A 16,604-nucleotide genomic window follows, 5' to 3' on the forward strand; every position below is an offset into this window, starting at 1 on the left:
GCTTAAAATAGCATTATAAACAACGCGCAACGCGCCACTGACTTTAGACCAGGTTTTTTCTGGTCAGTGGCGCAATTGTTTTCTGGAACTGCAAAATAGCACTAGGAATTGTTTGCGCCGACACACGCCTCCTTTTTGCGCCAACTCGCCCAGGGAGCGCAAGTTCATTTCCTAGTTTACCGACGTGCGTCTGTGGAGGAAAAAAAACCCGCTTTGCGCGCGAAGTGTATAAAGTCATTTGCGCCGGGTGCAAGATAGAGCCCTTAAACCGATTGTTACAACGCTGCATCTCATGCTGCAATAAAAAAAAACGGTTTGTGATGTGAATACATTAGTAAAAGAACAAAATTGTTGAGTCAGCCAATGAGTCTATTTCATGATGACTATAAATCCATCAACACCTGATTTCTTTTCACTTTAGCTTTCTTTGCTGCTGCAAATGTGCTTGACAAACACACTGTCACAGGAGCCAAAAAGGACGAAATATATAAGAGTTAAGAGCAGAACTATTTCCACTGGGAGGAGACCCCAGGGAAGACCTAGGACACTCTGGAGGGACTATGTCTCCCGGCTGGCCTGGGCACACCCTGGTGTCCCCCCTGAAGAGCTGGAGGAAGTGTCTAGTAGGGATGGCTGACGCAAAGCTTTGCGAGATCCCGAAACGCAGATGTTACGAAAGACTAATCCGAAGCGTGATTCAAAACACTTATGTCACATGACTACGGCTTAATGACGCTTCTGAGTGTTTCGACAGGTGGAGTGCTCTGCCGATTCAGCATTTGATTGACTGGGGCTCCACCGATTCAGCGTTTAATTGACAGGGTTGGGAACAGACCACACAATCGCACATCTGTATAAAAAGTGAAGTCAACTCATCTTGTTTTGTGAGAGGATTTTTTCAAAGACTGGAGAAATTATCTTTTAAAAAGATAAAGAAGAGAAATTAATATTTTTCTTAAGAATCTCTAGAAAAAGTGAGACGTTGCGGCTTGATTTCTTTTGTAATATTCATTTTTCAGGACCAAAATAACATCCTGCACAGTGAGGAGCCTACAGGTTACACGCTCCACATTCTAGCTACCATTATCAAAAAAACATACAAACACAATTTTGTGTTTGAAGCCTCAATCTGCTCACCACTAATGTCCAGGGAGAGGGAAGTCTGTGGGCATCTCTGCTTTGACTGCTGTCCCTGCATCCCAGCCCTAGATAAGTAGATTCATTTAACACTCTGCTCAGAGTTTATATAATTCACACTTTTCAGTGTTGATTTAACACTGGGAATTTTGCTGTGTATCTATAGAGTTTTAACAAGAACTGAAGTAGGCAAACAAAAGAAAAGGAAGACTCACACATATATATATATATATATATATATATATATATATATATATATATATATATAAGATTTTACTGTAGGTGTTTTAAAAGTCATTTAATAAAAATAGATTTTCTTACTCAATATCTCTCTCTCTTTTTCTACTCCAGTCTGGGACTAGGACTAATCTCTATCCGAGAAACCGCTCCAATATCCAAATCGCTATTTCTCATTAAATAACTATTCTCTCATCAGCTTGGCCCATCCTGAGCTACAATGAATATTGTATGTTGGGTCAATGTAACTCAATGAAGTAAAAAAACAACATTCCCTTGTTTTATGTTACATAAAACTAATTGAGCACAAAAACAAACTAACAACAAAATTTTAATTTGTACATAGAATCAGGTAGAAATATCTCATTAAAGGGGGGGGGGGTTGATTGCAATTTCACTTTTTTCAGTTTAAATAGTGTGTAGTGTTTCTGTTGGTGCATGTTGCAAGCGCTGCAAGTTCAATGTAAGCAGAGATATCGTCTTTTAAAGGAAGTTTAATGTCTACAAAAACGACTCGATTGAAATGTCTACAAAAACGACTCGATTGGGACTACAGCTGGGTTTTATATGTCACTAACCCATATATTTACATCAACCCTCCCTCCGGAAAATGCAAAAAAGGGCATGTCCATATTTCTGCGGCTAGTCGAGTGTGTTATGTTCATCCATATCTCAGGTCTTCTGTACTCAGGCATCCTACGGACGCTGCACTTCGTCAACAATGGATATAATTTATGTTTGATTATATTCCTGAAAATGACGATTGTAATTTAGCTCTCTGTGCTGCGCATTTTACGGAAGACAGCTTTCAGAAACTGTTATTAAAACATGAAGCAGTTCCAACTTTAAAACCAGAGGCAGCAGTTTTTGGGCCACAACCTGTAAGTAGGCTAAGACTTAATCATTTTAAATGTATTTGCTTGTATAATTCCAGATGTAATGTTTTAGTTTTTCAAATGCCAGCGCTGGCTTTATAGCCACTAGGCTACTAGTTATGCTATTTTGTGTCTAAGACAAACGTGTACAAACATTATGGACCTGAATTTTGTATAAGTACTAATGTTTTAAATGTATTTTTCATATATATATATATATATATATATATATATGAAGAGTTCAGATGCAAAAGCCTCTAAGTGCCATTTCAAATTTTCTTCTAAAATGATCATTTTTATCAAGCTTGTATATTTAAGTTCAGTAATTTCACTTAAATGGCAATGAAGATTACCTATTAATTGCCATTTAAGTGAAATTACTGAACTTAAATATACAAGCTTGATAAAAATGACCATTTTAGAAGAAAATTTCAAATGGCATTTAGAGGCTTTTGCATCTGAACTCTTCATAAATATATATATATATATATATATATATTATGACATTATTTTCAATTTGATCAAGAACGTAAACCAATGCCGACTCTGTTTGTGTATATAACATTAGTAGCCAGTCAGTGTAAAATTCCAGTCAGGATTCAGACCGCATCATAGTACAGAAACTGCGCTAGTTAAAATTACAAATGATTAACTTTTAGCTTCTGACCAAGGCTGTATCTCAATACTAGTTCTACTTGATCTTAGCGCTGCGTTTGACACTATAGATCATAAAATACTCTTGGATCGACTACAAAACAACACTGGTGTTCAGAGACAGGCATTAAGCTGGTTTAGATCGTACTTTTCGGACCGTTATCATTTTGTCTGTTTAAATGGGAAAAATCAAAGATATTAACGTCAGTAGACTATGGAGTACCCCAAGGATCGGTGTTAGGCCCTCTGCTATTCTCAATATATATGCTGCCACTTGGTAATATTATAAGAAAACATGGAATTAATTTCCACTGTTACGCTGACAACACTCAATTATATATTTCATCACGACCAGATGAAAACACTAACTCATCTAAATTGACAGAGTGTCTCAAAGATATAAAATGCTGGATGACGCGTAATTTCCTGCTATTAAATTCAGATAAAACGAAGGTATTACTTATTGGTCTAAAAAACTACTCACAAAACCTCTTACAACACAACTTTAATATAGACGGATGTCCTGTTACTTTATCCACTACAGTAAAACACCTGGGTGTTATACTAGACCGCAACTTGTCTTTCGAAAATCATATTTCACATGTTACAAGAACAGCCTTTTTCCACCTTAGAAACATTGCTAAGCTACGTAACATGCTATCTATTTCTGATGCAGAAAAATTAGTTCACGCATTCATGACCTCGAGACTACATTACTGTAATGCTTTATTAGCTGGTTGTCCTGCATCCTCAATAAACAAGCTACAGTTAGTACAAAATGCAGCTGCTAGAGTTCTTACTAGGTCAAGAAAATATGATCATATAACACCGATTTTATCATCTCTACACTGGTTACCTATTAAGTTCCGCATCAACTACAAAATACTACTACTGACCTATAAAGCCCTAAATGGTTTAGCACCTATGTACTTAACGGACCTTCTTTCGCCCTACAATCCACCGCGTTCCCTAAGATCACTAAATTCAAGGCTTCTGGTCATTCCTAGGATATCGAAGTCCACTAAAGGAGGGAGGGCATTCTCACATTTAGCTCCAAAACTCTGGAATGGCCTTCCCGATACGGTCCGAGCCTCTGACTCGCTGACACAGTTTAAAACTAGATTAAAGACGCATCTCTTTAGTCAAGCATTCACATAATACTTACCTTTTAGTCCTATGTTATGCCATACGGAACCGTTTGCCACTGAAACTGCTTAACGCACCAGTGGGGCTCGACAGCCTTTTAGTCAAACGGGTCGGCGCGTATGGTTGGGTTGCGGAGAGTTTGGGATTGCAGAGAGTTTGTGAGATTGTGGTTTTCTAACACTGACTCCCGTATAATAGAAATCATTATGAACATCAGCTATGCTAATTATTTCCCATCTGCCTTTCTGCTGTTATCTCGGGACGCTTGTCCCGAGAAAAATGGCATTCGTCAGGTCCAGTTTTGTATCCAGCCTCTCACAGGGATTTCGGATGCCCCAACGCCTGTGAAGAGACGACTCAACGCCGGCGATATGTTATGGCGCCGTTTTATATATAAACAATATTTATATATAAACAATACGAATGTAAGCCAGAGGAGAACTGGCCCCCGACTGAGCCTGGGTTCTCCCAAGGTTTTTTTTCGGACATCGGTATGTTATTGTAGATAGGTACACCGTACATTGCTTCGAAGTGTTTCACAAGTGTTTCGACAGGTGGCACAGTCCGCCGAATCAGCGTTTGATTGACAGGTTCGGGAAAAGACCACACAATCGCACATCTTTATAAACGTGAAGTCAGCGCATCTTGACCTCGTGGGTTTTTTGTGAGAGGAGTTTGAGTTTTGAAATAGCAAATTTTTTGGTGATATAGTGACATTTATAGTTTATAGTTTACATTTATTTACACGTTGACTGAAAGGATAGAGACAGACAGAGTATACATATAGTGACACATTAATATATGCATAGATAGAAATGAAGAGTTCAGATGCAAAAGCCTCTAATTAAATGCCATTTGAAATTTTCTTCTTTAATGATGATTTTTGTCAAACTTGTATATTTAAGTTCAGTAATTTCACTTAAATAACAATTAATAGGTAATTATCATTGCCATTTAAGTGAAATCACTGAACTTAAATACACAAGCTTGATAAAAATGATCATTCTAGAAGAAAATTTCAAATGGCACTTAGAGGCTTTTGCATCTGAACTCTTCAAATATAGACAAATAGATTAATAGATGGATACATAGATTAGAAAAATACAATAATAAAAAATATATATATATATTTAATTTGCTCATTGTCAAGGTTGTTTCAGATCAACACCTGCAAGTGACCACTAGGTGGTCCATTTCGAAGCCTCGACACAATATGGCACATCTGCTTCAACTGTTTCATTGTTTCCCGAAGCCTCGATCTGCCCACCACCACTATAGGACACTATTGTCAGTAACATACATGACGGGTTATAATAATCTGACAGAGAAGAGGAGAAAGAGATGGCTAGAAATAGAAAGACTAATGACAGGAGATAGAGCGCAGGTGGGGGGATGAGAGAACAAGGAACAGCTAAAGGAGATGAGTGAGTGAAAAATGTGTGTGTGTGAGAGAGAGAGAGAGAGAGAGAGAGAGAGAGAGAGAGAGAGGTTGAGAGCAAGAGAAATGGGAGCAGAGAGAAACCAGCAGATGGAGACAGAGAGACAAAAAGAGAGAAAAGGATCATGACACTTTATTGTACATCACCTTCTCTTTGCAGTGTGTGTTTGTTATATCTATCTGAGTATAAATGGACACAAACGGCATGGGCTATGTCTAACCACATTTGAGATAGGGTCATAAATTCTCCCAACAGAGGAGTTTCCCGCTTAGAAATTCCACCTTTCTTATTGGTTGAGCCAACCCAAAGGTGGGACCTTTCTCAGGCTTTAAACACTGGTTACTGGTGTAACCTTGGTTCTATGAATAGTGGAAGACCGCTAGAGATGGTCAAACATATGGAAGTCACGTCTCGCGAGCCATATCGAGAATCTCGTATTGATTTGTCACCTGTGACCCTGACTGATGCCGTGTTGGAAGCTATATCCGCTCCGTTCATGTCACGGTCGTTCTCTGCAGTTATTCTCTCAATCCGAGTGACCAGAGACTCTGGTGGTCTTCCACTATTCATAGAACCAAGGTTACACCAGTAACCGTCGTTCTATTTCACTGTTACAGACCGCCAGAGACGGTCGAACATAAAGGAAGGCGAATACCACCAAGTCACGAGGACCACTCACCTAGATACTGCCCGCTAACACAGCAGAACTGACCAAAGGAATAGGGGCCACATTGATCCTGTAGAATCTTGTGAACGTGCAAGGTGACGTCCATGTAGCCGCTGCACATATTTCAGAAAGGGGCACTCCACGTAGTGCTGGCCCAGAAGTAGACACTGACCGGGTTGAATGGCATTTAATTGATGCTGGAACTGTCTGACCAGCCGAATCATATGCCTGTACAATGGTATCCACCACCCAATGAGACAACGTTTGCTCGACAGGGGTGAGCCTCTCTGACAAGAATCAAAACAGACAAACAGCTGATCAGTGGTGCGCTATGAAGCGGTCTTCAACACATACTGTTGCAATATTCTCACTGGACACAAGGCTGCAAGCTGAATGGGTTGTTTCACAAAGCCATCAGACAACACCTTAGGTCGGAAAGCTGGATTCGGCCAGAGTGTAACCTGATTGTACTCAGGCCCCCACCTGAGACACCGTGGACTCACCGAGAGGGCATGAAGCTCACCTACTCTTCTGCTTGACGCCATAGCCAAGAGAAAAGCAGTCTTCATCGAAAGACTTTTAATATCAGCCTGTTCAAGTGGTTCATAAGGCGGTAAACACAGGCTGTTAAGCACCATCTGAAGATCTGGGACAAAGCAGCCAATCGTAAAAAGGGAGAATCAGCATGCCCTCTCATTGTAGAGGTTCCAGTGCCACCTGCATACACCGTGTAAATACACTGGGAGAGAGAGAGGCCAAATGGTAGGACTCGATATTGGTATGTCCTGCCCTGGAATGTGAACCTAAAAAACCTTCTGTGATGAGTTGCAATGGGCATGTGGAAATATGCATCCTTCAGATCCACAGAGGTAAACCACATGCCGGGTTCGACTGCTTGTAGGACATCCTTGACACGCAGGATGCAGAAAGGTAGGTGTTTAAGACTCCTGTTCAACCGTCTGAGGTCCAAGATTGGCCGGAAACTTCCATCCTTCTTGCGAACAAGGAAGTACTTCGAATGAATTCCCCCCCGGATGGATTTGGGGATTTACCAGCTCTATCGCACCTTTTTCCAGTAGCTTCTGGACCTTGAGAGATAGAGCAAGAGCTTGACGAGGGTCCTGAACCACAGTGGGCCGAGTGTGTGTGCATAATTAGGGTCTGTGATGGATTTGAAGACAGTAGCCCCTGTCGAGTGTTTCGAGGAGCCACTTGTTGTTTGTAATCCCTCTCCAAAGTTGTAGTTGAGAGGTTGAAAAGTGTCCCATCACAGACCCTGGACCATCACCGACGATGGGGAGCAGTTTCCCTACCCCTGGGGGGGCGAGGATAAGTCGCCGCAGGGCAAGCAGGTGGTCTACAAGCACGAGATGCCTCACTTCTCGAGTCATACCCAGGTCGAGTAGCCTGCTGTCCAAGCCTGTGAGACTGTCCCTGCCTGTGTTGGAATGGATTTACATGATGCACAGGCATTTGATGTGAGGATGGTCCATAACTCATACTGCGTTCAAAGTGCTGGGACCGAGACTCCACTGCACGAACTCTATGTTCAAGAGCTTCTTGAGCGGCTGGACCAAAAATCTGCCCAGGTACCAGAGGTAGTTGACGAAGATTACGGGCATGCCTCTGGAAGTCTAGATTGTGCGAGCCAGACCTGCCACCTAGCTTGTGTAGTAAGCCCAAGAGCCTTTCCACTAGAGAAACGATTGACCCCAAGGCTTGTAAGGAAGCCTCAAGTAACTCTGATGTGGCATTATCTGGTGGGTTTGTACTCAAGGCAGAACGAAGTGCCAACAAAAGATGAGCCATGGAGTTTCCCACACGACTCAAGCCTGAGACAGTATTGTAAATCCTAACCAGCAGATCATCTGTGCGTCTACACTCTGGGTTGGGACAGCGAAGATTGTGTCTAGGGGCCTCATCTGGTCACAATACCAGTGAAGAAACACATGGCTCGACTGGAGGCATGTTACCAAGGCCCTTTGCCGCTAATGTACGAGCCACACCATCAGGCCTGGATAAAGGAGCTGACCGAAATCACAACCACATCTGTGAAATCAGGACAACTTGGCATTAGGGAATCCTCCTGCTGGGAAACTGAACGGAACGTTGGAACTGGTAATGTGAGGGTACCGTCCCCTCCATAGGCATATAATAATCCTGTTCCTACCGGTCTAAGGAGTCAGAGGCCGCAATAGATAAAGTGTCTGGTTCTCTCCTGGAAAACCTGGATGCCAGCTCACACCTGGGCAAGGGAGGAGCTAAAACACCCACTGCTGTCCCCTCGCTCACATTTTGACGAGCAGGGAGTACAGATAATAAGGCCTTAATGCCCTGAACTGCGTTCGCAAGCTCAGCTACTTGCTGGGTCAATGTCCTTGATTCAGAGGAGGTTCGCATCTTTTTTGAAGGCCTTCCAGTCCCACTGGCCAGACGTTTGCTACTCACATGCGGCGCTGCCCCAGCGGATGGAGCGGAAATCCTAAACTCAGGATCCAATTCAGCCAGTTGATGTTGTCTCATCTCCAAGGACATCAAACTACATTCAGGACATGGGTCTACTAAAGCCTCACGGAGGTGATCAATGCCTAGGCAAGTGGGACATTGAATGTGAGCATCCATGAGGTCCATTGGACCAGAGCAGAGGGAGCATGAAGCTGCCATAACATCCAGACCAGTAGTTGGGGGGAAAAAAACCTTGTCAACCAATGGGGTTATATATTAAAAAGGCATTTACAGTTGCTACAATAAGCCTTATTAATGTATTACTCATGTTAACCAATGAGTATTACATAAAAAATAGTCGATCAGGCAATAAACAAATACTACACACAGTCTGACAGAATCCTGGTTAACCACTGAGTTCACGTGAGTACTCACCTCAACACTGCTAGTAATCGATTAGTTCCAAACAAACCCTGGACAACCAATGGGTATATGGTCCGATGTACGTCGATAAATCCAATATAATCCAAATACAATCCAAAATATAATCCAAAATATTTCTACCGAGACACAGCTGTAGTGGGGAGCAATTGCTCACCAAAAACGCCGTGCACGCTCTTCGACAATGACAAAGAGAACAACCGTGACATGAACAGAGCAGATATAGCTTCCGACACGTCAACGTTTAGGGTCACAGGTGACAAATCAATATGAGATTCTCGATATGGCTCATGAGACGCGACTCCTTCCACTATGTTCGACTGTCTCTGGCGGTCTGTAACAGTGAAATAGAATGGCCTCTACACAGCCCTTGTGCTGTGCTGTCCTGGAACAGGAATTTAGATATATCGTCTATATAGAATTCTGAAGAAAGGCCATCATTTCCAGGAGATTTGTTGTTTTTTAGTGTTTTTATACAACTCAGTTTAATTTAGAAAAAGGTTTTTGGAACATTCAATTTTACTTTCTAAAGACAGCATTTTTGGAGTTAAATTTTAAATCTCTATAATTATGTCTTGAATATGTATTTTTTTTTTCCATAGCCAATTTTTTTTTTCTAAATTGAATGCTACATTTTTTTTTTACTAAACTTTCAAACCAAAATTCAGGTCTTGATTAAAAAAAAAAAAAAAAGCATGAAGCCAGAATAAAATTTTGGAATTTATGTTTCTGCCTGAATTAATAGAACTGTACATTCTGACATATGGACATTGCTTTGGCACAGTTGCCTATAAACATTCATTTATAAAGGTGCTTTGAAATGAAATCCAATGTTAAAAGCGCTATACAAATAATTGTACATTTAAAAAAAAAATTAAAAAGGATGTAGTATAAAGCGAATACACTCCGTGACTTCTGTCCCGATATTTGCCCTAGTTTCCAGTCTGGAGATCATCATCTAGAATCACGAACTTTGAGTTTGTCATCCATAAATAAAACTTATCTCGGTTATTCATGTGCTTTAAAGTCGTAATTACGATAATTTTGAGTCCAATAGGGCACATGAACACAGCAGTAAAGTGATTCTCCTTCACCAGGAATGAGGAAACTCAAGTATTGTTGAGCTGTTGTGTGTTTGTGTTTCTGTATTCAGTAAAATGGCAGAAGCCAGATTTTCTCAGGATGAGTTCATGTGTTCAGTGTGTCTGGATCTCCTGAAGGATCCAGTGACTATCCACTGTGGACACAGTTACTGTAAGATCTGTATTACAGACTGCTGGGATCAGGAGGATGAGAAGAGCGTCTACAGCTGCCCTCAGTGCAGACAGACCTTCAGTCCAAGACCTGCTTTAGGGAAAAACACCATTCTGGCTGAACTGGTGGAGAAACTGAAGAAGACTAAACTTCCTGCTGACTGTTACGCTGGAGCTGGAGACGTGGAGTGTGACGTCTGTACTGGAAGAAAACACAAAGCCGTCAAGTCCTGTCTGGTGTGTCAGGAGTCTTACTGTCAAACTCATTTTGACCGTCATGAGGAATATCACTCTCGTAAACCACACAAAGTGATTGATGCCACTGGACGACTGCAGGACATGATCTGCCGTAAACATGATAAAGAGCTAGAAATGTTCTGTATCACTGATCAACAGTGCATCTGTGTGCGATGTAAAGAGTATGAACATAAAAACCACAACACTGTATCAACTGCAGCACAGAGGACAGAGAAACAGGTATGAACTGAGAGAGATTGATCACGCAGAAATGAAAGTGTCTTTATTTACTCACTCATTTACTCATGTTGGTCCAAACCGGTTTGACTGAGTTTGAATATAAAAGATGATATTTTGAAGAATGTCTCATATATTTTAGTTTATACATTGAAAGTCAATGGAATAACAAAAGTCTCAAGCTCCAAAAAAGATAAAAAGCATAAAAGTAAATCTAACAACTAGTGGTTAAAGAAAGAAGTACGCTTAAGTGTACTGACATGCACTTTAGTGTACTTCAATTAAAAGTATGTTTAAAAAAAGTGTACTTGCAGATAATATAATTTTAATTAAATAAAAGGCCACTTAAGTGCACTTAAAGAGAGTCAACCATTTTAATGACTGTTTCAAGTAAACTTTATAAAGCAAACATTTTATAATGTACAATTAAGTTTCACTTCAAAGTTTATTTGAATCATATTAAAAGTATATAAGGCAATAGAATTATAAAATGACATTAAATACTTAAAGGGTACCCCGACTAGTGAGGCATGTTGGCCTTATAAGATTAACGTGAGCGTCAGCTATAAAAAGGTGATACAAAAACACTCCAAATGTTTTTGATTTTAATAAAAAAAGTCGAAATATCCGTTCACTCGTAGGCCGCCATAGTTATTTACGTCTCAATGCATTCTGGGTAGTGACGTGTAATGGTTGTAGCTAGCCCAGTTTTGACAGAAGCGAGATGAACACGTCTGCCGTTCAGCCTTTTCAGTTTGAACCCGAGCGCACAGTAGGCTTAAATCAAGAGAATAAACGCGGAAAATGACAGGCATACTCAAGAGTTACATGAAAATTAAGATTATTAGAGAGTTGAAGAAGCGAGAGTGGGGCAAAATACATGGTGTCTGCGGCAATTAAGGGTCAATGTCAAGCGAGAACGAGAGCGTTTGCTGTAAAGAGCTCCACTTTTTGTCAGCAGCTGTCCAGGGTACCCAGACAGCAAACTGACATTGAATCAACGTGGAAACGACGTCTCTCATGACATTGAAACAACGTTGATTTTGCTCATCGAATTAACGTTGAACCAACGTCAGACGCGGCATTCTTCAAAGCTAAATGAAAATCGAAAATTGGTTTGCTTTCATAACGTTGAAACAACGCGTTGATTTCAAGTTGATTTTCCGTTAGTTTTGAAAGAATGACGCGTCTGACGTTGGTTCAACGTTAATTCGATGAGCAAAACAATGTCAGATCAACGTTGTTTCAATGTCATATTTCCACGTTGATTCAATGTCAGTTTGCTATCTGGGACGTTAATCTTATAAGGCCAACATGCCTCACTAGCGGGGTTCCCTTTAAATCCTAAGTGAGTTACAAATAGTCATGTGACTGTGACATGAAAGAACCAATGAGCAGTGGCGGCTCCTGCAAAATTTCTCAGGGGGGGCAAATATTTGGATGATTGATAAGGACAAGGCCCACCCATGCAATGGATAAATTAACATCTTAAGCATGTAAAGTCAACTTCACTTTAATATTAATGACAAATAAAGTGACTTAATAACAATAAATCTTCTTGTTTCTATACTCACTATTATTACACTTATTTTATCACATTACTCACTTAAAGAGATAGTTCACCCAAAAATGAAAATTATGTCAGTAATTACTCAACCTCATGTTGTCCCAACCCCGTCAGACCTTCGTTCATCTTCGGAACACAAATTAAGATATTTTTGATTAAATTTGAGAGCTGGATCAGTCCTCCATACACAGCAAATTCTGGTTTTTGGAATAAACTCCCTGTTAGTTAAAATCACCTCAATCTGAGTGTACATGTGAGACCATCAAATAGACTCCAGTGCAGAGTTAAAATAACTCTGCTCTTGGAGTTGAATTAACACTTTTTTAGAGTTAAAATGTAACTCTTTATGGAGTTAAAATACTAATCCTACGGAGAGTAAATGTAAGTCTAAAAATAATTATATGAACTCATTACCAGTGTTAAAAAGTAACACTTAAAATTTTTTTTTAGTTTAACACTTCTTAGAGTTAACATTTATTCAACACAATATAATGTTTTGTGTGGAAATTACTACACTGAACACCATATTCTTGATTTACTGCCTTTACTTCAGCAAATCCATTTGGTTCAGATTTGAGGAGGAGTAACTTTCAACCGGTTGTCTGCAGGACAGTCGTATCTGAAGATCACAAAAACAACAGTATGAGGCATAATCTAGCACCATTCATTGAGAATGCAAAAATATATTAGCTGAAAATCACGCACATCGTGGGTCACCACTAATATACGTAGCCTAACGTTATAGCTATTACAATTCAAATAATTGCAGGCCTACACAGCACAACTATATCTTATTTTCCAGGGTAACGTTAGACACTGCAATTTTGTAACCACGTATGCCTGTAATGCATTGATGCATCAATTTCACGGTAAAACACTCATTTTCAGAAACACGGTGAATGGAAAGACGGTTAGCTAATGTTAACCCGTTTAGCTACATCGACAAACCCCCACGCAAATAGCCATTTCAAAATTTGAAACAAGTAAACAAACGTTCAACAGCAAGTTTGTCATAGTCGTTGACGTTAGTAAACAGTATAACTAGCCTATAACGTAGCAGCTACGCGATGACCAAACGTGTTTGTCAGAAAATATAGAACATTTTTAAATAGTTTTATATACACTTTTACCTACCTCACGACGAGGCACATAAGTCCATTATTCCTTTGTCCAGCTGCAGGGTCGTGTCGTGGCGCACTTCTCAAAAATAACTCCAGGTGTAACGTTAGCGTTTAAACCAAAACACACTCCTGAACACCAATGAATGAACTCCAAAATACAACACAGCCCGGGAGTATCCAATAACACAAAGTGTAGTTAGAGTTAAAAAAAATAACTTTTTTGCCTAACTCATGATTTTTCAACTCCTGAAATTTGCTGTGTAGGCTTCTAAAGGACTGTGTTCGCCATGACGTTGTTCAAGTTCAACTGTCTGTAGCCACAACTCGCGAGATGTCCCAACAGTCTCTCTCGCTCTCGCTTTTTAAAAAAAAAAAAATCTATTTAATAAAGATAATAAAGTAGTGTTTCATTTTTTATTGTTGTTTAAATTCAAAATTGTTTTAAAATATTATTTTTCACTTAATCTTATGTTTGTTCCCACCAATCGCTGCACAAGTTAAGGATACGTATGATGATGTAAGCACGTTAGTGCGAGCCCTCCCGGAACCCATAGAGAATGCATTGCAGTGCCTGCAGTTCGAAAAAAAAACATATTTGAATGTAAGTCTATGGGAACACTCTGGGCGATTCTCAGCCAGAGTGAAATCGCCCAAAAAGAGGCGGTACTCCACAGAACGTGACATGACGCTGATTGGACTATATCCAGTGACTGCTAGGGTAACTCTCTGGTTGAATGAGATTGCGAATGTGATTCACACTTTGGTGGTGCGTCGCCCAATCGCCCCAATGAAGAAACCGCCCCTGCCAATGAGCATTATGATATTGACGACACCATTTTTTAAACAGTTGAGAAATTCTTCAAAATATCTTCTGTTGTGTCTCACAATAGAGAGAAAGTCATATAGGTTTGGAGCGACTTGAGGAAGACTAAATGATGACAGAATTAAAACTTTACGGTGAAGGATTCATATAAAACTGGACACTGATGAAATTATGACATTTCAGTTGTCATTCGCTGTCATTGTTTTGTCCTCCAGAAACAGCTGAAGGAGACGCAGATGAAGATCCGTCAGAGAATCCAGCAGAGACAGAAAGATCTTCATCAGCTGAGAGAGGATGTGGAGTCTCATAAGGTGAGTCTGGAGAAGAAGAGAAGTGTGAGACGTCTCAGTTTGGACTCACTGAACTCACTGTGTGATTGTGATGTGTGTGTAACAGCGCTCTGCACACACAGCAGTGGAGGACAGTGAGAAGATCTTCACTGAGATCATCCGCTCCATTGAGAGAAGCCGCTCTGAGGCGACAAAGCGGATCAGAGATCAGGAAAAGACTGCAGTGAGTCGAGCTGAAGGACGACTGGAGCGACTGGAGCAGGAGATCAATGATCTGAGGAGGAGAGACGCTGAGCTGGAGCAGCTTTCACACACACAAGATCACATCCAGTTCCTGCAGGTAACAGAGATCTAGGAGAACAGGATCATAGTGGACTTGAGCAAGATCCTGCTATGACAGAGAAACATTTGATGAGAGCAGAATGAGCCGTTGACTGAGATGTTGTCAGGAATTCAGTCAGATTCAGTCGAGTGTTGTGTTATCATATAATCATCAGTCAGACGCTCATCTGATCATCTTCTGTTTAAAGAGACGCACTTACAAAGCCCTGGGAAATGGACCATTAAAAATGAGCCGATTGTGTGAAAGTGCTGGATTGAAGTGAGTCACTGAAGAGAAGTCAAGTCTACAAGAGCCGCACAGATCTGATATAGTGCAGGTTATTGGCTGAAGTGTGGAGATGATGAGTTTTGATTTGTGTTTTCTGTAGAGTTTCCAGTCTCTCTCAGCTCCTCCTGAATCTACAGACGAACCCGACGTTCCCTTCGGTTCTCTCTCCTCTTTTGATGGCGTGAGAGAATCTGTCCGTCGGCTGAGAGACAAACTGGAGGATTTCTGCAAAGAGGAGATCAAGAAGATCTCAGACGGAGGTAAAGTCCTGCGCCTCCTTTATACACACGTGTGAGAAAGAGCCCAAATCTGAACAATCGGATGAACGGATCAATCCGATGTGTGTGTTTTATAAATGAAGCCCCTGGAGATTATTCATCAGCTCTCAGAAATGAGTCCATCATCTAATATCATACAGCATTATATTAGAAATGTCTGTATTTTAGAAATGTCTGTATTTTATATTTTACATTAATAATTTAGAAACAATTATAGTATCTCTGGACGCGGAAAAAGCCTTTGACAGAGTTAATTGGAAATTTCTTTTTGCTACTTTAAGTAAATTCGGCTTTGGATCAACCTTTATTAACTGGATTAAAATCTTGTATAAATCCCCTAATGCAAGAGTTAGGACAAATGATCAAACCTCTCCTAGTTTCAGTCTGCAGAGAGGCACTAGACAGGGATGCCCTCTTTCCCCATCACTTTTTGCCATCTTTATAGAACCTTTGGCAATGGCAATCAGGCAAAATCAGCATATTAAAGGTATTTGGTCTTTAAAGAATGAACATAAGATAAGTCTTTATGCCGACGATGTTTTATTATTCCTTCAGAACTCACGTACATCTTTCTCTGAAACAATTACATTAATTAATAAGTTTTCATCTTTGTCCGATTATTCTATTAACTGGTCAAAGAGCACAGTTCTACCGATTAACTGTAGGTTTCAAGGGCCATCCAGTATAGCATTACAATCAGGAAATATAAGATATCTTGGCATAAACATCTCATCCAGACTGTCAGATTTAATAAAGTTAAATTATACTAAACTACTGAAGACCATAGAAGACGATCTTGCTCGATGGAAATCTCTACCCATCTCACTCATGGGTAGAATTGCCACAATAAAAATGATGATTTTGCCAAAAATTAATTACTTGTTTTCCATGATTCCTACGAAACCTCCATATACGTGGTTTAGATCACTAGAATCTCACGTTTCTCAATTTCTCTGGAAAAACAAACCCTCTCGAATCAGCCTGAAAACATTACAGAAAACTAAAGACAGGGGTGGACTAGATTTATCTAATTTCCATCATTATTTCTTAGCAAATAAGTTACAGTATATTTCTAAATGGCTTAAACCTAGTGTATTAGATGAAACATGGATGGATATAGAGCAAGCACTATGCGACAATCTAGAAA

General features: G+C 40.2%; 1 protein-coding gene across 2 annotated transcripts; it reads left to right on the forward strand.

Annotated features, from left to right (window-relative positions):
- Positions 1 to 10,130: 10,130 nt before the first annotated feature.
- On the forward strand, positions 10,131 to 15,585 carry LOC120464455 (E3 ubiquitin/ISG15 ligase TRIM25-like). Of its 2 annotated transcripts, XM_039653963.2 has the most exons (4): positions 10,131 to 10,771; positions 14,495 to 14,590; positions 14,676 to 14,909; positions 15,280 to 15,585. In XM_039653963.2, the coding sequence occupies exons 1-4, from the start codon at positions 10,199 to 10,201 to the stop codon at positions 15,472 to 15,474; spliced, it is 1,098 nt and encodes a 365-aa protein (XP_039509897.2). In that variant the 5' UTR covers positions 10,131 to 10,198; the 3' UTR covers positions 15,475 to 15,585. The 2 variants fall into 2 exon arrangements, with proteins under 2 accessions (XP_039509897.2, XP_088984984.1); XM_089128858.1 differs by lacking the exon at positions 15,280 to 15,585 and having other exon boundaries at positions 14,676 to 15,222.
- Positions 15,586 to 16,604: the final 1,019 nt, after the last annotated feature.

The sequence above is a fragment of the Pimephales promelas genome, chromosome 3, assembly GCF_988280905.1.
Source record: "Pimephales promelas chromosome 3, fPimPro1.hap1.1, whole genome shotgun sequence".
NCBI lineage: Eukaryota > Metazoa > Chordata > Actinopteri > Cypriniformes > Leuciscidae > Pimephales > Pimephales promelas.